The sequence below is a fragment of the Anabrus simplex genome, chromosome 2 (genome assembly GCF_040414725.1).
Source record: "Anabrus simplex isolate iqAnaSimp1 chromosome 2, ASM4041472v1, whole genome shotgun sequence".
NCBI classification, from domain to species: domain Eukaryota; kingdom Metazoa; phylum Arthropoda; class Insecta; order Orthoptera; family Tettigoniidae; genus Anabrus; species Anabrus simplex.
The window spans coordinates 324681301-324705950 of NC_090266.1; the positions used below are offsets into that span (position 1 = coordinate 324681301).

At 38.8% G+C, this 24650-nt stretch overlaps 2 protein-coding genes across 3 annotated transcripts in view; both read left to right on the plus strand.

Moving 5' to 3' along the window:
• The window catches only part of nes (lysophosphatidylcholine acyltransferase 3 protein nessy), a 478088-nt gene that overhangs the window by 11748 nt on the left and 441690 nt on the right, over positions 1-24650 (plus strand). The window lies entirely within an intron of this gene.
• On the plus strand, positions 5140-10591 carry LOC136864850 (uncharacterized). Its single transcript, XM_068226451.1, has 3 exons — positions 5140-8535; positions 10177-10224; positions 10305-10591. The coding sequence occupies exons 1-3, from the start codon at positions 8454-8456 to the stop codon at positions 10589-10591; spliced, it is 417 nt and encodes a 138-aa protein (XP_068082552.1). The 5' UTR covers positions 5140-8453.

Sequence of the window (24650 nt, forward strand, 5' to 3'; positions counted from 1 at the left end):
GATGTTTCAGGAACAAGCTAGTTGTCGGACCCATGTGCTGATGATCCACTGTTACTGGCTGTATCTGTATCAATTTCACTACTGTCTGTAGGTGGTTTATAAGTATAGGAATACCAGCATCATGGACCTCTGGTCTCATAGCATATTTCAAGTTTGGGTATTGTACCAGGAAAAGTCACAGGAAAAAGGGGCATGAGACTTATCTAAGGGAGTGTTCAATTCTTAGGAGCCGGTACAGAGAAAGGTACTTGCAGTGCAAAATAATAGATGTTGTGTTTAAAATGTTAAGTTTATTCAACTTGTATATGGCATAAATAACTCTTTCATTATTTCGCATTTAAATAGAAATGAAATTTAAACTTCTGTTGGATTTAGGGCCAGTTGTACAAACAAGGAATAAATCTCCGTATAGCTATTGCCGGTATAGCCAATTCCTGGTATATCCTCGAGAGTCTGTTGTACCATTCCACATTATTCCGTGGTTAGCTATACCGGGTATAACGCCAGTGACGAAAAAGGTTGGCAATGCTTGCATTATAAAATTGACCCGCACTGCGATCTTCTGCTGTCACTTTTCGACATCACCACCACGTGTGCATTATGGATATCTGATTCACTTTTAGCTTGTGTTTGAAGTAGTTATCGAACATCATGTCGCAGCAGCAGAAGAAAAGGGCTCAAAATTACACTTATGAAGAAGCTTTACAGCTAATACGCACTGTAGAGTGCTATAAGGACGTTGTGGAAAAAGAGAACGGATACAGTGACGTCTAACGAAAAGGTTAGTGTTCGTTTAGTATTATTTCATTGTGCAGTCAAATTGTAATCTACTTTAGTATTACGACAGACTGCTGACCATTAACAATTTAATTCAGATTTGTTCATTGTAGCGTTGGTTCTAGTCTCCCAATAAGTTATTCTTTGCCCTGTAGTAAGAGCCTATATTATCAAATGCAGTAAAGTAAATATAGGTATACATCTGGATCTTAAGTTAATTGTTCTCATTTTTATAGACAAAGGCTTGGGAGAAAATTGCTGCAAGTTTCAATGCCCACACCACAACAGGAAGAACGGGTGAGCAGCTACGCCAAAAATTTGACTCCCTTAAAAAGGAAACAAGAAAGTAGTGTTCAAAGCTGAGGCAGCAGAGACTGCAAACTGGTGGTGGGCCACACACAGAAATTAAGGCCAACCCTTTGTATGAAAGAGTTCAGGGATTCATAAAACTATCTGCAGAGGGTAATCAAAGTGTCTTCGATTCTGATGCAACATTTCTTTGTGAAGGTTGGTTTTCATTATGTAATTGATCAAAAATGGTATTCGTATTATGAAAAATAACATAAATATGAATTTTCAGAGTAATGTAAGTTGGTCTACAATTCTGTATTTTCAGTGCCAATAGAATCTGCCAGTGGTGATTTGTTGCAGTTGCCAAATGTTGAATTAGAGAAGGTAAGTCTTTAACAAGCAAGATTTTTATGGAGGTAACTTACCGTGGATAACATGCTATGTTTAAGTGCGTGGGTAGCAGTTAATATATGTAGCCTACTCAGTTTTATAAATATTGTATATTTGTTAACCCATGCATGTGGGTTCACACAGAAACTCTGATGGTTTGGTGACAACTGCCTTCTTGCTACCTATATGCAAGTTGATACAGTAATATTAATTCAGTATCTTCTGCCTAAAAAAACAACACATCTCCTACTTTTACGATAAGGATTTACTTTGGAAACTAGCCTGCATGGTGACCATGATCGTTAACTTGTCAAGTCTTTATGGTCTCGTGCTGCGGTTAGTCTGTTCGAGTTCAGTTGGTGGAAAAATTTCACCATCTGAATGCTGGTCATGCCAGAAGCTCAGTTTCAGTAGCAAACCTCTCTTCAGTCCTTGTATAGAATAGGGGCATGTGATGCTGTTGGTAATGGTTCGTCCATCAGACGTTGCGCTTTGAGCAGGACCCTTAATGCTATTCAACAGGGATAAGCTATGTGCCAACACTGGGTTTTACATTCTCCGTATGGGCGGCGGCGGGGGGAGCACAGTAGCTATAATTGGTCTCAGTGCAAGATTATGCAGTAACCTCCCACTTGTAACCTAATCTAACCTAGGAAAAGGGGTTGCAGTATAATTAAATATGTAATCAGCATGAATTTAAACAAGAAAGGAAGGGAGGGGTGTAGATTGGATAATAGCTGTACCTAAATATCAGAAGGATAATTCCTTGCAAAGTGAGATAGGGGCATGGAAATTGGAAGTGTTGAAAAAATACAGTGCAGGGCCTGCATTGATTCTATCTTGTGAACAGTATAAATTTGAGTAGATAAATTTAGTTCCTGTGCTGCTATACCTGGGATGACAATGGAACATGTGTTCAAAGGTGATTTTAAATACTATTTTGTTAGTGTTTAATCCTTGGTTCCTAAATTCATGACAACTTCTCCTGGGAATCAGTCCGCAAAAACAAAGAGAGCAGATTTTACTGAATTTTAAATAGTTATGTCTATTATGTCATGTGTCCTATATAGAACCATTAACCATCAGCAGTTTGTATTTTTGTTTTTTACACAGAGTAAGTGATACACAATAATGATTTGCTGGTATGTTGAAGTGTTCCTTTACAGTCAGGATATGGTATTTCTGGGGTGAAAAGGTTTATTCTTTGAGGATTACATGCAGGTGTTGTCAAGCTGAAATTATCTCAGTGCTAATCAGTCACTACTGATCTGCATTTAGGGCAGTCGCCCAGGTGGCAGATACCCATCTGTTGTTTTCCTAGCCTTTTCTTAAGTGATTTTGAAGAAATTGGAAATTTATTGAACATCTCCCTTGGTAAGTTATTCCAATCCCTTAATCTCCTTCCTATAAACAAATATTTGCCCCAATTTGTCCTCTTGAATTCCAAGTTTATCTTCATATTGTGATCTTTCCTACTTTTAAAGACACCACTCACACTTATTCATCTACTAATCTCTCCACTAACAGCTCGGTACATACTGCTTATGATATAGATGTTGATTCCCATAGTGAACCTGAAATATTTGTCCCGAATGAGTAAATTTATAATACCAATATAAATGGTCCGTTATTGGACATTATACATTTTCCAGCTAACTCATTCCTGGTTGCCAGCATTTCGCCCCCTGTGTACTAAGTTGGGCTCATCAGTTGGTACTTAGCACACTCTCCAAGACGCATGGCTAGTGCATATCGTGGAGGCCACTGCATAGGCTACTTGGAGCTACTGGCAGTGCTAATGCAGTATGAGAGACTACGTGTCTTGGTGGGTGTGCTAAGTACCAACTAATGAGCCCAACTTAGCACACAGGGGCTCAACGCTGGCAACCAGGAATGAGTTAGCTGAAAAATTTGTAATGTCCAATAACGGACCACTTATATTGGTATTACATACCACTTAGTCGAGCACCTCGTCTCCTTTCTCCCAAGTCTTCCCAGCCCAAGCTTTGCAAAATTTTTGTAACGTTATTCTTTTGTTGGAAATCACCCAGAACAAATCAAGCTGATTTTCTTCGGATTTTTCCATTTTTCGAATCAAGTAATCCTGGTGAGGGTCCTATGCGTAGAAACCATACTCTACTTGGGGTCTTACCAAAGACACATGCCCTCTCCTTTACATCCTTACAACAACCCCAAAATACCCTCGTAACCATGTTCAGAAATCTGTACCCTTTATTTACAATCGCATTTATGTGATTACCCCAATGAAGATCTTTCCTTTTACATACAATGATTCCCATAAGGAACTTTCACCCCATCAACGCGGTAATTAAAACTGTGAGGACTTTTCTTATTTGTGAAAGTCGCATCCTGACTTTTAACCTCAACTGGTATTATGGATCCTCACACCCAGTAAAGATCTAAGCGTGAGGCAGATGAACATTCTCAGGTTCCTTCTGAGCAAAGGCATTTTATTCTCTATTTTTTCCCTGCACGATGGTACATTGAAATTATATGCTGTGCCAGTACATTGGTTCCGCATTTTAAGTGAATTAAGTTTCACAATTTATTGAATTAAAATGCAGTCTGTATCAGTTCACTTTGTAAAAATCATTTACTCCGGAACTGACTTTCAGAAACTACTGAAGATTCAACGTAGTTTCTGAAAGCCAGTTCTGAATTTAATGATTTTTACGTGGGTTGACACGCTGTATTGTAATTTAGTCAATTGTATCAAGCCATCATCACTGTGATAATTATGGCTTTAATTTTTTATAAAGTTACACAGTTCAAGATTTAAAAATGAATGTAATTCCTAACATGGGTCTCATGAAATGGTCCAGACATCCCACTGTAGAAAATGCTAGGTTTAGGTTACGTATTACATCAAGTGTTAACCCATTTATGTTACTCTTGCCAATACAGTTTCCAGTTGAACCATACCAAAGAGAAAGAAAGTGTCATCACCTGACTTGAAGGTTGAACTTTTATTTTATGATCTGTTCTAGGTAATCATTTAATTAGACAACATATCTTGCCAAGGACATTAATATTTATCAGAGAACTGCCCTAATAAACACCATTGCAGTGGAAAAACATAATATTGCATTACTTGTTGAATCATAAACAAACATAGATAAAAGTGAAGTGAGAAGCGATCATTACTGTACTGTTAACCCTCAAGCACACGCGCCAGATCTTAGGACGTAGACACAGGCATAGGGGTGCTTTCCACCCCACATATCATTGTATTGTAAAATATGAATTACTGTATTATTTGGAGATTTTTAGATTATGTAAGAGTGACTCTTTCTGCAGGGATCCAGCGAGAAAAGTACAAGAGCAGAGAGAGCACAGAAAAGTTGTTTATTTCACTAGGAAATAAAATGACCTGGGGTGGATTCCACCCCATACGCATGTGTTTGAGGGTTAATACAAGCATACCGAGCTAAGTAATCACACTTTCTCTTCTGTTTGTTATGGTTAACCCTTTATTTTTAATGGCTTTTGCGGTTTCCATACATAATATTATGAGCATTTTCTTTTGTGTTTAGGATACAGACATTCAAATTGAGGAAGATGGTAGTGTCTCCCTGCCGTTTGATGACCTCCCAAGTAGTAGTTCTGGTATGCATTATGCACTCTTTGCAGAAGATGCAGGGAGTCTCATAGATATGAATTTAACAACGAATTAAATTTGTTTAGAAAGAATGCTAGGTAATTTGTAATGTCTGTAATGTGGGTGCTAGAGTACACCAAAATGGATACCTCGAATTTAGATAGAGCATGGTAAATTTCTTCTATGTACTGGTACATCTGTTATAGGCCTTACCTAACCCTCTGAAAATAAGTAAACGGGTGGGAACTGCATCTAGGTTGTGCAATAACTTCTCCATGTTAATTTAAAATAAATTTTATATATTCTGACATATACATAATCTGAGGAGGAGCATTTCATTGACACACACAACAAATGATACTGACAAAAGACTGGATTTTCCATATACATATACAGTACAACAAAAACTGGATCTGTAATAGAAGTACTTGAGAAATACAGTAGGCCCTAGATTTTCAAACACACATTCCATTGAAAAAGTAGTACATGCCGTCCATAGGCAACGCATTGTCTACCCATGTAAGAATGCTGTAAAAACTTCTATGTGTAACACATATTGTCTCAGAAATGAAGCTGTACATTGAAAAGACTATGTATAACACACCCCTATACGGGCATCTACCTTTTGTTTCCAAATTGTCATGACATACAGTACATAGTATGAGGGAGTGTTGTCAGTCTGGAGAGGCAGATCTCCTCCACTTACAAATGAGTCATCTTAAGAATCGATACCTTACAATTGTATCGACCAAATTTCACATGATTTTCTGCCTTCAAGCTCTAATTTTCTTAACCCTAGAATCATAAAGTCCATCCAATGTAACATGAATCATAAACTTTCGTCTGTCAGACTACCAAAAAGAAAAGCACTTTAATAAAATTAAAAACCTAACATTTTACACAAAATACAGAATATTATACTTAAAACTACCACACTTAGTGATGACAATACACTTTGGTCAGTTTTTCCTCAATAGGCACATTCAATACACTGTTTTGCCTGATGATCAAGACAAATGTGCCTCCGGCATGTCTTACAAAAGAATCGGGTCATTCTTCTTTTCTTTGATGGACAAAACGCACAAATTTTTCTTCCTTCAGCAGTATCTGATTGAGGCTCTTCAGGAATGCCATCTTTTCCAAGAATTTCAGCGATGATCCTCTTCAGGCTGCGCCTCAGAGTTGGTGTCTGAAGTCTCTCTTGCAGCTTTGGAGCCATTAGCATTTCGGATATATCCTTTGCAAACTCTCGCCTTGAAAGTGGCTTTTGGCCTTTTTGAACCATCTTATGCACATATATAATGTATCCATTGACAAGTGATATATTAATCATACTATAAAAGATACACATTGGCCATATTCTCGTTTTTCTTGAAGAGGACATCAATGTTGACATTTCATCTAAAGTGTCCACGGCACCTTTAGTCCCATTGTAGTCTTCCGCCATATCTGGTTTCCCACTGGCTGCTATTGTTCCTACTTCATGGCATGTAGAAAGGAGGATTACATTCTTGTTTGGTTTTCCTTTATAGGATACCATTGTTTTTATACCATCATAACAAAACATGGAGGACCCAAGCTTTCTTCCTTTGACTGTTTTCATCTCTGGCGGTATCTGTGGCTTGTCTTTTCTCATTGTTCCAATGATTGTCAGGTTATGGTCGCAATGCAGAGAATCAGCCAGACGAACTGAGGTGAACCAATTGTCGGTCGTAATATTTCTGTTTGATCCATGTATTGGCCGGGTAATTTCATTCACGAAATACATGGCCAAAGGGAGGTTTGTTGGATTAGTACCTTTACCAAGATATGGGATCGCATTGAGCATGTACTTCGTTTTAACATCACATAACAAAATGATTTTTATCCCATATTTGTTGGGATTTTTGGGCATATACATGCGAAATGGACAGCGGCCTCGAAATGCGATCAGCTGTTCGACTGTCAAGAAACCTCCTGGAATATAGTTACGAGTGCAGGCTGAAACAACCGATCCCAAAGCTCACGTATAGGTGCAAACTTATCATTTTCACGACGCAAAGGTTTGGTTGTCTTGTCAAATCTAAGACTGTTTATAAGAAAGTCAAAACGGTCTTTTGACATGCAAGATGCATAGTGTGATCCACTGAAACTAGAGTCAAATAATTCTTTAGAGTTCACATGCTTACTTTTCTGAACAGCTGACAGTACTAACAGACCCATGAGAGATTTAATTTCTACTAAATTAGTTGTGCAATTGGTTAAGGTTATATTTCGGTATTTTTTATTTTTATCAGTGATTTCAGTATTGGTGTGAGTAACTATTTTGGTTTAGCATATCATCAGAAAAAAATAAAGTGAAAGCATCTATTGGACTTTCCACTTTTGCTCCATCATTTACTGGTCTTTGTCTCGTATAAATAATATTTCGAGCTGGTGTTCGGTTTCCAGCCCTTTGTGGCTTTTTAGTGGACCACTTATGACCGTCTCGTCCTCTGAGAATCATTTTCCTTGGAAAAATTATATTTGGGTGGCTACTGTTGTTTCTACCATTATCGTTATCACTGTCAGATTCCGAATGTTGATTACTATTATTTGCCTGATGTGCACCCTGAGATGAAGTTTGAAGTTCTTCACTTGCCGATTGGTCGCTTTCATCTTCTGAACTGTTGAGCAATGAGGTAGAGTCGGCATCACTGTCTGACAAATGCAATTATTCTTCTACATCATCTTCAACTTCACTTACATCACTTTCATTACCACTAATGTCTCCTGAATAGAGTGGTTCTCTGTCTAATTCAGAAAGAACTGCTGCTATCAATTCATCATCGTGCGCTAGATTTTCTATTTCAGTATCCTATTAAGCTTACTTATTACCAACAAAAAACATTACTGTATTAAACCAAATATTCATACTATTTACAGCTATGTACAAATCACGAACACTTTCACAAATCATAAACTTTCGTCTCTCAGACGACGGTCATATCGCAGCGAACAAACAACTGGACCTTCATGCTTGAAACCAACGTCAGCACTGATTGTTGATAGCTGGGGAAGAATAGATGGAGGGGGAAGGCACAGTTCATTATCGTCTGGAAATTCCGGCGGAAACTACAGAGGTGCGTAGTCTGGGAGGCGAAAGTTTATGATTCTAGGGTTAAGTACTCTAGACTATACAATATTAACAAACATCTGATATGGAGACCTTCCAGCTTATAAACTTTCATATGTGAATAATTTATTTTTTGAATAAATCTAATAATAATAATAAATGTAATGCAGGGTTTTCAATATATGTATTATCACATTGTATATAATTATTATTATAGTGACTTACAAATTTTTACACGTTTTTTAATTTTTAGAAATCACTTGGAACAAATGTTCACCAGGAATGCTGAGGACTACAAAGCATCCTGCTTTAAATTCTGGCAGCTACTCGATCGACTCGGTACAAATCCCTGATGTTCTCAAAGGTGAGAATCATGACTAACACGCACCCCCCCACACACACACACACACACACACACACTCTCTCTCTCTCTCTCTGACTACCAACAATACAGGCATTTAACTATTAATCAGAAAATTCTACCAACAGACAAACTGTGACATACTAAAAATAGACCATACAAACATAAGAATCCAATCATTTGGAGACAATACAGCTGCAATATACTGCATTCAGAAGGGATACTTTTTTTTTTGAATAAATGTTCAAGTGATTAGTGATCCTAACCTTCAAATCAGGGATGTAATTGCTAGATGGCCAGATTCTGAACATGATCGTACAAAATTTAACTCCCATGTCAGAGCACGGTTTGAAGTGGGGACAATTAATGAAGTGGTCTTGTTACGAGATCATGGATGCCCTTTAAGAAAAAGGGTTTAACTCTGTGCTACTTGCATTCTAAAATGAGACCTCAAAACTGTTATAAATAACACACACACACACACACACACAGAGAGAACTCTGTGGAGAGGATTATAAAGGTCTGGAAAAGGCAATTTCTTGTTCTTAGCTTGGGACTGTGAATCAAATGTTGGTCACCGTCTCTGTGTTGACTTCATGCGCCATGTTCTACAGCTGTATTAAAGATTTGCATTGTTTGTCACTCTCGTGAAAGTTAACATCGTGCTAGCTGACATTTTCCAGGGAAAGATTGAGAAAATGCAAGAATCTTAACACTGTGTTAAACAACTCATGGTAGTTAGCCTTCTTTTAGCAACTGTTCATGAAACTGGCTTTAATTTAATTATTTCATCATTATCCGTTTAACTTCCAGGGTTGGTCCCCCTCCCCCCGGACTCTCAGTGAGAGGGATGCCACCTCTGTCGTCTCTGGGACACTGTCCTGGAGCGTGAGATTTTGGGTTGAGGTTACAGCTATGGATGAGGTCCTGTACCTAACCCGTGATGCTGAACAGGGGCCTTGTGGGGGAATGGAAAGATTGGAAGCTGTAGACAAGGAAGGAAGAGGAAAGGAAGCGGCCGTAAGTTAGGTACCATCCCGGCATTTGCCTGAAAGAGAAGTGGGGAGACCACGGAAGACCACTTCGATGATGACTGAGGAGGAAATCGAAAACCCTTCTACTTAGTTGACTTCCCGAGGCTGAATCCTCGTACCAGTTTTCAAATATAATGGCAAAGCCGGGAATCGAACCCGGGCTTCCGGAGATGGCAGCTAATCACACTAACCACTACACAACGGAGGCGGACTCTTAATGTGATTATGATCAAAATTTAATTTCTCTCCCCTTTAAATACAAACTTTGTGAGTACCCACAACAAACATATCTTCAGTATAGTTTCAGTTGTTTCTCAGACAAGTTTACATGCAATGAACTTTTGGAATACCGTGCACTTGTTCATGTTTTGAGCGAGTGTGCATTCAGTGAACTGTCTCACACTACACAAACTATACACCTTACAAAAGAAAAACCTTTTTAGTGATAGATTATGCAAACAGCCCAGCTACTAACATTAATTAAATTAAATCACTAACTGTAGATAATCTTGGCAATTTGTGTCCCACTGCAATTACATTCTGCTGCCATGTAAGTGAAAATAATAAGTGATACAATATTATAATAGGCTTCATTTCTCTTATTCATCAGACCAATCAAGTAGTCCTACTCTACCGTTGCAGATGGGAAATCATGATGGTATGTACCTATTATGACAAAAAAAAAAAATCCTTTTCCATACTAACAATTAGTATGAAAATATAAGATTGCTTTTATAGTTGCAGGTACTTCGGGTACCAACGCAAGAGAGGCGGAGGTAGAACGTCCTCTGCTTAGTCGGCATAAGCCAATATTTAGAAAGAACAACTTACCACTGTCTGCAATGGGGAAGAAAATTGAACCATGGGTCATAGCGAAGACTGAAGTAGCTCAGCTGCAGAAGAGGCTGTTGGAGAAACAATTGCGAGAAGTGGAGAAAAGAGAAGAAGCTCTCTTTCTTATAAAGAAAAGGAGCTTAGAACTGGATATAAAAATTGAGGAGACCCTTAAAAATCTGAAAAAATAAAAGATTTAAATATGAAGAAAAGTTGTTTCATACAGTTCTGATTGAAAACCTAAAGCCTAGATCCAAAGTAATCCACAAAGTTATCCATAACAGCACCATATTCCACATCCTCATTTGCCACTGCTCCTCTCCCATCTTCATTTGCAGCACTGATAGCTTCCTGAAGCTGGGGGTCTATTTCAGGTAAGTCCTCGTTCATTTCGACTGCTAAATTGTGAAGCACAGCACTTGCCACAATTACTGCTTCCACCCTTTCAGTCTTCAATCTAATTCCATTTACCAGTACTGGAAAACGCCTCTTCCACACCCCACATGTCCTCTCAACTACATTCCTTGTTCTTATCTGTGACTCATTGTACAGATTTTCTGCAGGTGTCTTTGGATGTGTAATGGGAGTTAAAAGGTAGGGTGTTGCAGCATACCCTGAATCACCTAGGACACGATTCCCCATTAGACCACGTTCAAATCGAGCTCTGAGTGCAGAATTATTAATTGTTTGATCATGTACAGCACCTGGCCACCTTACAACCATGTCAGTCATTTTTAAGTCTGCACTGCTCACAGTTGCACATTATAGGAAAGGAAACCCTTCCTTCCCCTATATTCCTCTGCATTTTATCCTCGTGGAGATCTGATTGTTATTTGTGTGCAATCTATTGCTCCTGTCACTCGAGGAAATGTCTTGTTGTAGGCAAGCAATTGCTATCCGTGTGTCTGGAAATTTTATGAATCTTGGAGCTAGACGAGCAATTGACTCTGCAACTTTGTGGATGATTCTGCTTGCAGTTCCTTTGTCACTGCTGCAGAAGTCTGCTGTACATATAACAAAATCTCCGCAAGCAGAATATCTTAAGTGTTAGCAGCAGCTGGTTCATTGGGGAGATGGAATAATTCCTGAAAAGGAGAAGCTATTATTATTCCTTTATTTTACTTTTAAAACTATGACACTTTGTCCATTCTCGTGTAGCTATTCAACTGTTGTTCTAACTTAACTGAGCCAGAAGTTGATATTACATATCAGTTAACCAAGCCCACTGAAATGCATGCACCAACCAACCCTATGAGAGACATTTTCCCACCATTCATAACGGGCTGGCTGCACAAGTTATGGCATTACTAGCATCACTCATACCTCAGCCACTTTAATATGGTCAAATCTAAGGATGACAGAGGCCAATAATAGTAAGAAATTTGATCCAGCCTATACCCACAGATATACTTCACACTAAACATTAGGTCACGCCAGCATAATGAACACTTTTCTAAGCTGAGTTACGAAGAGTATTATTTAGATGTTCCATTATGTACAGTAGGTACTAATATAGCATAGACATGATATTTTTTCGAAATATTTTCAAGACTAGAATAATGAAATAGAACTATAGCCTGATGCCTTCTATCTGCTGTGTTCTTTCTTTCATATAGGCCTATAGTGATTAACAACTATATTTTTCAAATGAAGTAATCATGTGGAAGCAAATTCCTTTTTAAACAATATACCGGTTATTGTACGGTACTACATTGTTTGTACTGTGATATTAAGAATTGATTTTTCAAATGCCAGCAATTTCATATAGGCTACAGTTATTTTGTTTTTCTTCAAGAGATGCTAATGTGATAGGCCTACTATGGAACATTAATTAGGAACATCTTTTTATACTCTGTAATTGTTCATAAATTTTTGTAGAACTGGCCTAACCGCATTCTATTTTAACCTCACTTTTTTTAAACTTCTGTAGAATTTAAGGCATTACCGTACATTCCAAAATGCGGTACCGGTAATAAAAATATAGGAAAACTATAAGTAAACTCAAACATAGCAGAAGAACACACAAATACATGGTGCAAATTCTAACAGTTTACTAAACATTACGAAAACCTCTTAAATCCTCACAAATGTTTTCCTGTTCCATACAACATTAAAAACTATAGAACAATTACAGGCTCACAAATCAAGAAATCCTGTGGAACTACTGTAGCGAAGCACTACTAGTTTTCTATATGAGCACATGTCTAACAAATTCCTAGTGATATACAATTCCACAAAGTAACTTACTAAACTTAAATAGTCCTACTTCCAATTCCACAAAGTAACTTACTAAACTTAAATAGTCCTACTTCCAACAAGAGTAACAAACCTAGTTCTATATTTGATGATTAAGCGTTGCTACACTACAATTTACACGCAGCAGATTCATTCAAATCAATTAAAAATAATATTAGGCTAACCTACCTGTCAGTCATATGTTCCAAGTGATCGTTGATCATATCCAGAAGACGCAAACCAGTCTCTTTCGTCAAGCGAAATCTGATGAACTCATTATCAAATTTATTAAATCTGGACGAGGTCTCACATTCTGCTTCTTCCGTGTTCTTAAAAAGAAATTACGAAGGATTTCAACATCACTATCAGACACTCTTACCATATCCGCCATGTTTATTCTCGGAATAACGCACTATCCCTCTGTCTCGTCCGTATAAGGTTTTCCAAGGTTATACTCGGAATACAACTTATCCAGTCGTCGTACAACTGGTTTCTGGGGCTAACGCTGGAATAAGAGTTATCCCAGCTTTATTCCTTGTTCGTACAACTGGCCCTGAATGTTGCCCGATTCCAGCAATATTATGAATTTTAATGAGTGTTTGTAACAAATGAAATTCGAAAACTAATCATTCTTTTCATTAAGTTCATAGAGTTTGCAAAATAAATATCACTTCACTTGGAAAAGTAATTCCCCTAAATTCTTTCTAGAATTCTTAAAGTCTTTCTAGAATGTTATCACTTGAGATTCCTATAGTCTTTCTAGTGTGTTATCACTTGAAATTTCTATAGTCTTTCTAAAGTTGACACTTGAGAATGAAGAAAAATATTCTTCTCGCAAAGTTTTGTATTACTCTATAATTTACGAGTACTGTTTAACACTTTGAAAATTACGTGAATTATATGACTTCTAATTGGTAATGAAGTAAATCACTGTCTTTAAAGTTCAATCTTTCAGAAAAAATGTTTGTTGGTAAATGCACTTATATCACCTGAATAGTCTTGAAACTGGAACTGGAAAATGCGGTTCAGTGAACAGCGTTTGGAATTGCTCTGCAACTGATATGGTGATGTCCACCATAGTACCACGACCATCTCCCATGCTGTATCACGTTAAATCCCGTGCTGTACCACGTTAATTCCCACGTCGTCTCGAACATCAGGTTGATGTGGTGAAGTAGACACTCTGTCACGGTTTCTGGTGTCACTAATGAGTTTCGCGAACACGAGAAAGTTCAACTGACTGTATAAGTTGCGAGTGTCAGAGTAATACGATTTGACTAAGTGAAAAATGTTAAATCACTAGTAGAAAATAATTAGAAGCACAGTTCAAACCATAGTTTATTGTGCACAGTTTCAATATTGGAATCACAGTTCAAAAATATTATAGCTTGATTAATTAGAAACACAGTTCAAAATAATTATAGCTTGGTTAATTAGAAGCACAGTTCAAGGCATAGTTTATCAGACACAGTTCATACTGTTTACACATGTAATTCACATCACTGTCTTTAAAGTGAACGTTTGGTTTCTAATAAAGTACGAGTTCAGATGGTTCAGATAATTATCGTGTTACCAAGTGTAAATTTTAGCTCACTCGCAACACAAGTATGATGTAGTTTAAACGTCCCTACACTACAGTATTCGTTGCACATGAATTAAGGAGATAATATGGATTATTTCCTTTAACCTTTTCCGGTCCATCGTCGAGGTGACCTTGACATCATGGTTTATTGTACCTGGTCCAACGTCGAGGTCGCCTTGATATAATGTTTCGTTCTACTTGAGAAGTTATTTATTGAAATTCTTTGATCTGATTGCGGTCGATCGATATCCCTGGAGTTTCTAGAGCAATTTTTTGTGTACAAAGAAAGTCGTTTTGTTATCTCCATGGTAATAATACGAGATATATGTAGCCGTGTATTGTCATGGTTACCCGCGGCCTATCAGCTGTGTTTACATTGAGTAGTGCTGCACACGTTTTTTACTAGGAGTGTTTATCTGTGAATGTGAATTGTGTGTGTTTGAGTCATCAGTCCATAGACTAGTTTGATGCAGCCCTCCATGCCACCCTATCCTGTGCTAACCTTTTCATTTCTACGTAACTATTGCATCCTACGTCTGCTCTAATCTGTTTGTCATATTCATACCTTGTTCTTACCACCTACACTTCCTTCAAAAACCAACTGAACAAGTCCTGGGTGTCTTAAGATGTGTCCTAGCATTCTTCTGTAACACCACATTTCAAAAGCTTCTATTCTCTTTCTTTCTGATCTAGTTATCGTCCATGTTTCACTTCCATACAATGCCACGCTCCACACGAAAGTCTTCAAAAACATCTTTCTGATTCCGATATCAGTGTTTGAAGTGAGCAAATTTATTTTCTTAAGAAAGCTCTTCCTTGCTTGTGCTAGTCTGCATTTTATGTCCTTACTTCTGCCATCGTTAGTTACTTTACTACCCAAGTAACAATATTCATCTACTTCCTTTAAGACTTCGTTTCCTAATCTAATATTTCCTACATCACCTGCCTTCGTTCGACTGCACTCCATTACTTTTGTTTTGGACTTATTTATTTTCATCTTGTACTCCTTACCCAAGACTTCATCCATACCATTCAGCAACTTCAAGATCTTCTGCAGTCTCAGATAAAATAACAATATCATCGGCAAATCTCAAGGTTTTGATTTCCTCTCCTTGGACTGTGATTCCCTTTCCAAATTTCTCTTTGATTTCCTTTACTGCCTGTTCTATGTAAACATTGAAAAGGAGAGGGGACAAACTGCAGCCTTGCCTCACTCCTTTCTGGATTGCTGCTGCTTTTTCAAAGCCCTCGATTCTTATCACTGCAGACTGATTTTTATACAGGTTGTAGATAATTCTTCGTTCTCGGTATCTGATCCCTATCATCCTCAAAATCATAAATAGCTTGTTCCAATCAACATTATCAAATGCCTTTTCTAGATCTACGAATGCCATGTACGTGGGCTTGTCCTTCTTGATTCGATCCTCTAAGATCAGACGTAAAGTCAGGATTGCTTCACGTGTTCCTACATATCTCCTGAAGCCAAATTGATCTTCTCCCAACTCAGCTTCAACTTGTTTTTCCATTCTTCTGTAAATAATACGTGTTAAAATTTTGCAGGCATGAGATACTAAACTAATGGTGCGGTAGTTTTCCACCTGTCAGCACCGGCTTTCTTGGGAATAGGTATAACAACATTCTGTCGAGAATCGGATGGGACTTCTGTACCATACATCCTGCACACTAAATGAAATAACCTTACCATGCTGGTTTCTGCTAAGGCAGTCAGTAGTTCAGAGGGAATATCATCAATTCCAGGTGCCTTGTGTCTATTTAGGTCACTCACAGCTCTGTCAAACTCTGACCTCAAAATTGGGTCTCCCATTTCATCAGCATCAACAGCCTCTTCATGTTCCAGAACCAAATTATCTACATCGTTACCTTGATACAAGTGTTGGATATGCTCTTGCCATCTTTCTGCTTTGTCTTCTTTCCCTAGAAGTGGCTTTCCGTCTGAGCTCTTAATATTCATGCACCTAGATTTTCTTTCTCCAAAGGTTTCCTTGATTTTCCTGTATGCAGCATCTACCTTTCCCAAAACCATATAGTCTTCGACATCCTTGCACTTCTTCAGCCATTCTTCCTTAGCTACCTTGCACTTTCTATCCGCTTGATTCTTTAATCGCCTGTATTCTTTTCTGCCCTCTTCATTTCTAGCATTCTTGTATTTTCGTCGTTCATCAATCAGGTCTAGTATCTCCTGAGTTATCCACTGATTCTTAGTTGATCTTTTCTTCCTTCCTAACATTTCTTCAGCCGCCCTACTGACTTCATTTTTCATGACTCTATTGTGTTTCCTTCAGCCTTTTCATTTAGTCCTTTTGCAACATGTTCCTTGAAACAATCTCTCACACACTTTTCTTTCAACTTGTCTAGATCCCATCTTTTTGCATTCTTTCCTTTCTTCAATTTCTTCAACTTCAGATGGCATTTCATGACCAACAAGTTGCGGTCAGAGTCCACATCTGCTCCTGGGAAAGTTTTGCAATCCAACACCTGGTTTCTGAATCTCTGCTTAATCATAATGAAGTCTATTTGATACCTTCCAGTGTCTCCAGGTCTCGTCCACGTATACAGCCGTCGTTTGTGGTATTTGAACCAAGTATTGGCAAGGACTAAATTATGATCAGTGCAGAATTCAACCAGCCGACTTCCTCTTTCGTTCCTTTGTCCCAATCCGAATTCTCCTACTGTACTACCTTCTCTTCCTTGGCCTACCACTGCATTCCAGTCTCCCATCACAATTAGATTCTCGTCACCTTTTACATATTGAATTAAATCTTCTATCTCCTCATATATTCTTTTGATTTCTTCATCATCCGCTGAACTAGTAGGCATATAGACCTGCACGATTGTGGTGGGCATTGGTTTGGTGTCTATCTTGACAACAATAATTCTTTCACTATGCTGGTCGTAGTAGCTTATCCGCTGCCCTATTTTCTTATTCATTATTAAACCAACTCCTGCATTTCCCCTGTTTGATTTCGTGTTGATAATTCGGTAGTCGCCTGACCAAAAATCCTGTTCTTCCTGCCAACGTATTTCACTTATACCAACTACATCTAACTTTAGCCTATCCATCTCCCTTTTCAGATTCTCTAACCTACCACAACGATTCAAACTTCTAACATTCCACGCTCCGACTCGCAGAATGTCAGTATCCTTCTTCCTGATGATCGCCCCCTCTCGTGTAGTCCCCACCCGGAGATCCGAATGGGGGACTAGTTTACCTCCGGAATATTTTACCCGGGAGGAAGCCATCATCAGTACATCATTCATACAGAGAGAGCTGCATGTCCTCGGGAGGTAGTTACGGCTGTAGTTTCCCGTTGCTTTCAGCCGTGTAGCAGTATCAACACAGCTAAGCCATGTTGAGTATTATTACAAGGCTGTATCAGTCAATCATCTAGACTGCCGCCCTTGCATCTACCGAAAGGCTGCTACCCCCCTTTCGATGAACCATTCGTTAGTCTGGTCTCTCAACAGATACCCATCCGATATGGTTGCACCTGCGGCTCGGCTATCTGCATCATTGGGACACGCAAGCCTCCCCACCGCGGCAAGGTCACATGGTTCGCAGGAATGTGAATTATCTCAGTTAAATTTGTCATATACGAGCGGCAAATATGAATGAAGAAGAAATACGTATGCACGTTTATTTAGACAGCAGTGACGATTATTTATTTGAATTAGATGAAGAGTTTGGAGAACTGTCAAGTGAAGATGAAGATGTAGTGACATTGCAAGTGAAAATTCAGCTACTGGACCTGTGCGTAAAAAAAGCACGGAATGATCCCGGACCATCATATGCTGTTTCTGAAGATTCAGTAGGGGAATTTCCAGTGACTGCTAAAAAGGCAAGAAGACGCGCGAAGATAATGGGCCGGAATAGAGGAGGGGATACGGCACACGGCAATGGGGACGCTTCTCAGGTCAGTGATGATAATTTGAGTAACAGTGATGCTTAAAATACTTCTGAACATACAAATGGGAATTCAAATGGCAATAGTGTTTACCGGAATGTAACATTTCATGATACTGAGCCTCCTAGACTGAGTTATTCATCAGGTCAGAAAACTAGAGGACCGCAGGTTCCTTCTAACTGCATCACTCCACTTCAGTTTTTTTATGTTATTTTTCTCTCCTGCACTGATGACGAAATTTATTATCAAAACTAATTCCTATGCAAGAGGGGAAATTAGTAAGAAAAACTTGTCTAAATATTCTATTTGGCATGACTGGGTGGGTGTATTTGAACAAGAAATGTGGGCATTCTTAGGCCTAATTATCGATATGGGAATTGTTCATTTGCCAGATATGAAAGATAACTGGTCTAAAGAATTTGTTTGTCGTGTGCCTTTCTTCAGTGAAATTTTCACTAGGAAACGTTTTTTACGAATATTTTGGATGCTCAATTTAGAAAACACTGAAAATCAGGGTACCAGCCTTAGAACCAGAACTCAGAAAGTTAGTAATTTTCTAAAATATGTTGACAGTAAATATAGGGAATATTTCATACCTGGGCCAAACTTGTCAGTTGACGAATCTGTTGTTGGTTTCAAGGGAAGAATATCCTTTATAACCTACAACCCCAATAAACCAACTAAGTGGGGCTCCGTGTGTATGTACTGGCAGACTCTCTTTGTGGATACATTGTATCCTTTGTGCCTTACCACGGAAACTTGATGACCGAATGACTTATAAAACCTGACCTTCCATTTACCTCTAGAATTGTGCTTCATCTCTACAAGAACCTGAGAGAAGCGTGGCCTGATTTAACTGGTTACCACATTTACACTAGGCCGACACTAGCCACTGAACTTCTTAGTGTAAACTGTCACCTCACTGGAACACTGATGCCTAACAGAAAAGATGTTCCTTCACACATGAAGAAGCCAAAGTTGAAGAGAGGTGAGAAGGTGGCGTACCGTAATAATGAGAACGTGTTAATTTTGGCCTGGCATGACAAACGTGTAGTGACTATGCTCAGCGCATGGAGCCCATCATCATCAGAGACCATCAGGAGGAAAATAAAAAGGAAGAAGTTGTGGAAAATCCCAGTGTTATAGTCAGCTATACAAAACACATGGGTGGTGTCGACACTGTTGACCATTTAGCGTCCACCTACTGTTTTCTCCGCAAGACACTGAAATGGTGGAGAAAGTTGCTTTTCTGGGGTGTGGAAATCTGCATTATCACTACATACTGTATGTGGAATGTTCCAAGACGAGAAACATCAAGCCCATGAATCACACAAGTTTCGACGACAGCTCGTAATGGAAATGGTTGGTGACTATCGCGAAGGTAACAGAAATTCCAGTGGGCGACCTTCAACAGCTGACAAAGAATGACTGAATGGCAAACTCCACATAATAATTTAACATCCTGAAGGAAAACACAGAAGACTGCATGGTGTGCTCAAAGCGAAATGTTCCTAGTGGAAGAAGAGAAACTACCTTCATCTGTGAGACATGCGAAAGGAAACGGGTCTGCATGTTGGCCAATGCTTCAAGAGATACCATACCCTCAAAGACTACAAACTATAAATGACAGTGGCATATCCTCAGGGCTTTGGTGGGCATTAGTCCCTACATCGGATCAATTACCTGTACAGTACTAAGAGACAGGTTGCCAACACGGGGTAGTGATATCCAGGTCAAATGGGGAGCCTCCGCCTCTGCAAATGACTTGCTAGACACATTAGACTTTTGTGTAAAGCTGTAAATAACTCACTAGACACATGTTTATAGAATATAACAATCATAATAATATAATTATAGTTACTAATAAAAACTGTGAGTTTAATCTGACTAGGTAAAAATGTGCAAAATTAATTTGGACCAGACTGTTGGAACATGTGACAGAAAATTGGACTGCAAAGGGTTAAATATAGTTTGTATTCCATTAAATTGTCATAAAATAACCTTAATATTCACTCGGTTATTCATTATCACCATTGAAAATAAGTCAAGTTTGAGTTTCAGTACAAGAATAAGCTAAGTAAAGTTTTTCACTTTGTGGCACGGAAAATACTAAGTTCGTGAATTTCAAAATATTACAAGTCCTGAGCTAGCACTGTGAAATGTTTAAGTTCGTCTTGAAGTACGGGAAGTATTCAAAGTTCCACAATACTGTATCACATTCCCAAGAACGATGGCGATTATGTCAAAAATAACGCGTCAAAGTTACTAGGTTCGAGACGCATACGCAGAGACCAGCATGACTATCTGTCATCTGTGAGTTGCGATTCGTAACTGCTTATACCTTGCCAGACCCTGTCCTTTTATACAGAATGTCGAGGTCAGCTGCTTATCCTCATGGAAAAAATGCCATTTTTTGTAGCCGCATATCTTGAAAAGCTATATACCAATTTACATTAAATCTTAGAGCGTTGACATTTAAATAATGAGCTACACGATGATGTACTTCATTTCTCAATACCTCAAAGGGTTTGGAAGATACATTGAAAACTTTCTGGTACTTTCTAGATGATCAGGTGAAGTTCACGTGATGATTGCGGCATCCGCATGCTTGCAGCCGGTGACGTATCTACCTCGCTTCTTTCCGTGCCATCCCATTACCTCGTGCATTCTACTCGTGTATTTGTGCCGTCCTGTTGCAAATATTCTTTTAATTAAAAACTATGTTCCAGGCCATAGGCATTCCTGGTAAAGTACATAACTCCTTTCTTGCTCGTTGCATTAAAACCCTTCACATTGGATGTTGAAAAGTACAGAAAGTCGTTTGGGATCTCTGGTGACCAGTTTGAAGACCGCTGGCGGTGCTGTTATCAACTTGAGCATGTCAGAACGGGGAGTGATGATTCATGTCAGTACTGAGAATGTGTGTGTGGAGTTTCGTGACATAAGCTGCAACGAAGCGGAGTGACCTTTAGTGGGAGGGCTACATAACGGCCTTTTCCGATGCTTAATATAGCCGTTACGCAATCCAAAGAATGTGCAGGAGGTGAGATTTCTTGATATCAAAGAACAGGATCAGTACTGCATTGAATAAAAGAGGCAAAGGCCCGACTGGGCTTAATTCCAGAGGGGAAAAAACAGGCAAATCCACGACCAGCCACCAGCCGTACACCAGAAGTGTTGAGGAAAGTGAAGGCCCTTGTCTCAGGTGGTAACCCTGCCCTCAAAGGACTATCGCACGTAAGTCGGGGATATCCTTTTCAACAGTTAGCACCATAATCAACAAAGACCTGTAATTAGAAAAACGTCATAAGTCAGAGTTCACAAGCTGTTGTCTCGTTATATTTTGGAACATCGCACTAATGCAAGAAATCTGTATGAGTGCTACCTGGCTGGGGACAGATGGAAAAATGTTGTGACATTAGATGAAGCAGTCTAACATTCCAGTGATTGTGACAAACCCTCGCTCGATTTACTACTGCCCTAGAGACAAAAAAAAAAAAAAAAAAAAAAATAAAAAAAAAATCAAACATTGTATTACAAATGCTAGGAAAATTTTCCAAGGGGTTTCATTATCATCGCTGGATACTGCTACAATGGCAAGTTAACCATTTGCTGTGTCACTATTAATGTGAAGATGAACTCTACATACTATCAGCAATAGGTTTTAACACCCATTTAAACCGAGCTCGATAGCTGCAGTCGCTTAAGTGCGGCCAGTATCCAGTATTCGGGAGATAGTAGGTTCGAACCCCACTGTCGGCAGCCCTGAAGATGATTTTCCGTGGTTTCCCATTTTCACACAAGGCAAATGCTGGGGCTGTACCTTAATTAAGGCCACGGCCGCTTCCTTCCCACTCCCAGTCCTTCCCTGTCCCATCATCGCCATAAGACCTAGCAACTAGCAAAAAAAAAAAACCACCCATTTAAAACACAGATATCCCAGCACATATCTGGTGCCGAAACTAGTACCTCATTTGAACGATATGTGATTCTTTCACATTAATAAATATCTTTGTATTGAATAGGAGGAACCCTCTTAATTTTTAAATATTGTAATCCCACTTCAATACGGATCATGACATTTCTAAATATTAATTCATTTTCAGAACCCGAGTCTTCCGTAAGAATGTGCTACCCTGCAGAAATTGCTGGATTTTTAACGGTTTTTGAAATTTTTCAGTACTAGGGAAAGCAACAATTGTAATAACTTTTGGAATATTTAGAAAGATCACACTTTCCTCTACACACAATTGATGTTTAATTATCATAATAGTGCAGCAATTTTTAAATATACATTTTTGAAGATAAGTTCTAAAAAGAAAAGAATGTTTTGAAGCAGCTGTGGATGCCAGTTAGGTTAATATTTTGGAATTTGACAAATATTGAGGACACGTCTACTAAAATACACTAATACAGATTCTAACCTGTTTGATCAATTGGCATGGGTATCCTTGTGTACAATCAGTAATTTGCTTTCCCACCGTTTGTCGCTTGACAACAGGCGCGCGTAGTGTTTCTGCGGGTTGTAGTCTGTACACAGAAAACAACCCTTATTTTTAGAGAGCGGTATATAGCTCAGAACTTACTTCACGTCAGTTTGAAAATGAAAAATGAAATGAAAATCTGCAGCCTGTTTCCAGTCATTCGACCGGATCAGGAATGGATGTTCATTATCTAAGTTAACTTGGCTGAAGCATCGGAATTGTCACGTTCACTTGGTGTGTAATTTGTGTAATTAGCCTTGTCTTCAGTTTCAGAACCCGAGTCTTCCGTAAGAATATCCAGCATGAATTTTTCGTTTAAATTTCGTACACTTGAGTTTGATATGCTAAATATTCACAAGAATGGCACAGAAAAGTCTGCCTCTCAACTACACTATCTTCCTGTCTACATGCATGTACTTTTCTGCTCATTTCACAGCTGAGAGTGACTCCCTCATACTAATGCTTATAACTAGTACATTTTATGCTTGTAGAAGTATCCAACAGTATTCTGATGAAGTCTCAGCATGCTGAAATGTCCGCTACTATTTTTTAGCTACAATGAAAGCCTGCACTCATAGATTCTCCAAGCTCCATTAGCAGCAATGAAATAACATGGCCGCAGTTTCTACAGGCGGCATCTCCAGTGTGTTAAAAGTCTCCGTGCTGCATTGACCAAATCCCACATATCCCCAACTACCTTGACACTTATACCTGCTTGCCTTGCATTGTTTGTATCAGCATGAAAAGCTACCATCTTCTCTTCTACTTTCCTCAACATCTGCCATAACATAATTTGTGCATAATACACACACTGCCCACATGCCTAACAATGGAGTGTCTCGTGGCTAAAGTCTCAAGCTCTCCCACCTCATTTGATCCCCTCCTCTCCTGCTCTCCCCTATTTTTCCTGATGGCTGCAGAACCTTCTTCCTCCTCCCTTTTCTTCCTCCCATGACCATGATTCAACTCACTTTCCCTATCCTATATACTCCACCTTTCCTTTTCCTATCTTTTCATTTAGGCCTACTCCTTCTCACCTCTTCTGCAACAGTTCCCTGTTCTCTTTCCTCTGCTGTTCTACCTGCAGTGACTCATATCGATTGCTCACTGATACCTGCCCTGAATTCTGCCTATTACTAATAGTGCCCATATCCTTTTAATTGTTTGAGGGAGACTTACAATCCTTCCTGTCCTCTGAGAATTTGTAATTATCTCCCTCAAACTCTCAAACTCCTCGCTCATACTCCTTAACCTGGATCTGCCCAGCGTGCCATATATGGCATGGCAAACTACACAGTCTTCTTGGACTCTTATTATTGAAACCGTGTGCACTGTATTGTTTGCTATGGTATTGCCGTGTTCAGAGAAGTCCTGCCTAACATCTTAACAGGGTTTGTTTTAGTATATCCTGCTTATTGGTACGGTATAGCTACATAAAAATAAGTTTTGTTTTCACTAGTGCCAATAATGGCTGCACGTTTGAAGTAAGTAATTCCTGTTTTACTTCTATAGATATGCATTTATACAGACCCTGTTGTGCTCTATTTTTCTCTAAGGCGCTTATACGTATAGGGATTAGCTAAGATATGTCTTTGTGATGATTGGCGTCCTTTCATTTGAAGTAAATGTTTCGGTGGTACTTATGTGGCACGCTGGGTGGAAGTGCTGTCTTTATGCCCGGCACAACTCAGCCTATAATTGTTATTGTTCTGATGCTCTTTCCTGTTCATTTTATTCTTCATTATCAACCTAGCAACGCATAATAGTGTAGGCTATAATTTATACGTTTTAATTTAACCGTGTTTAATCATAGAGAATCAATTTTTCACATAAAATTGACACTGCATTGCAGTTTTCTTGTTGAAATATATCTTTTATGTAGTTATTCATCCTGTCTTCACGTGCTTCACATTTATGGGTTAATACATTTTGCTAGGAGAATTTCAATACAAGAAGTACTCGACTTGTTGGAAAATGAATTTTTCGACGTAGAAAAGGTATTCATTGAGCCTCCAGACGCTGCAGT

Coding starts and splice junctions, on each gene's coding strand:
- LOC136864850 (XM_068226451.1), top strand. CDS start 8,454: ATGCTGAGGACTACAAAGCATCCTGCTTTAAATTCTGGCAGCTACTCG. Junction 8,536..10,176: donor AATCCCTGATGTTCTCAAAG/GTGAGAATCATG, acceptor CTTATTCATCAG/ACCAATCAAGTAGTCCTACT. Junction 10,225..10,304: donor GCAGATGGGAAATCATGATG/GTATGTACCTAT, acceptor TTGCTTTTATAG/TTGCAGGTACTTCGGGTACC.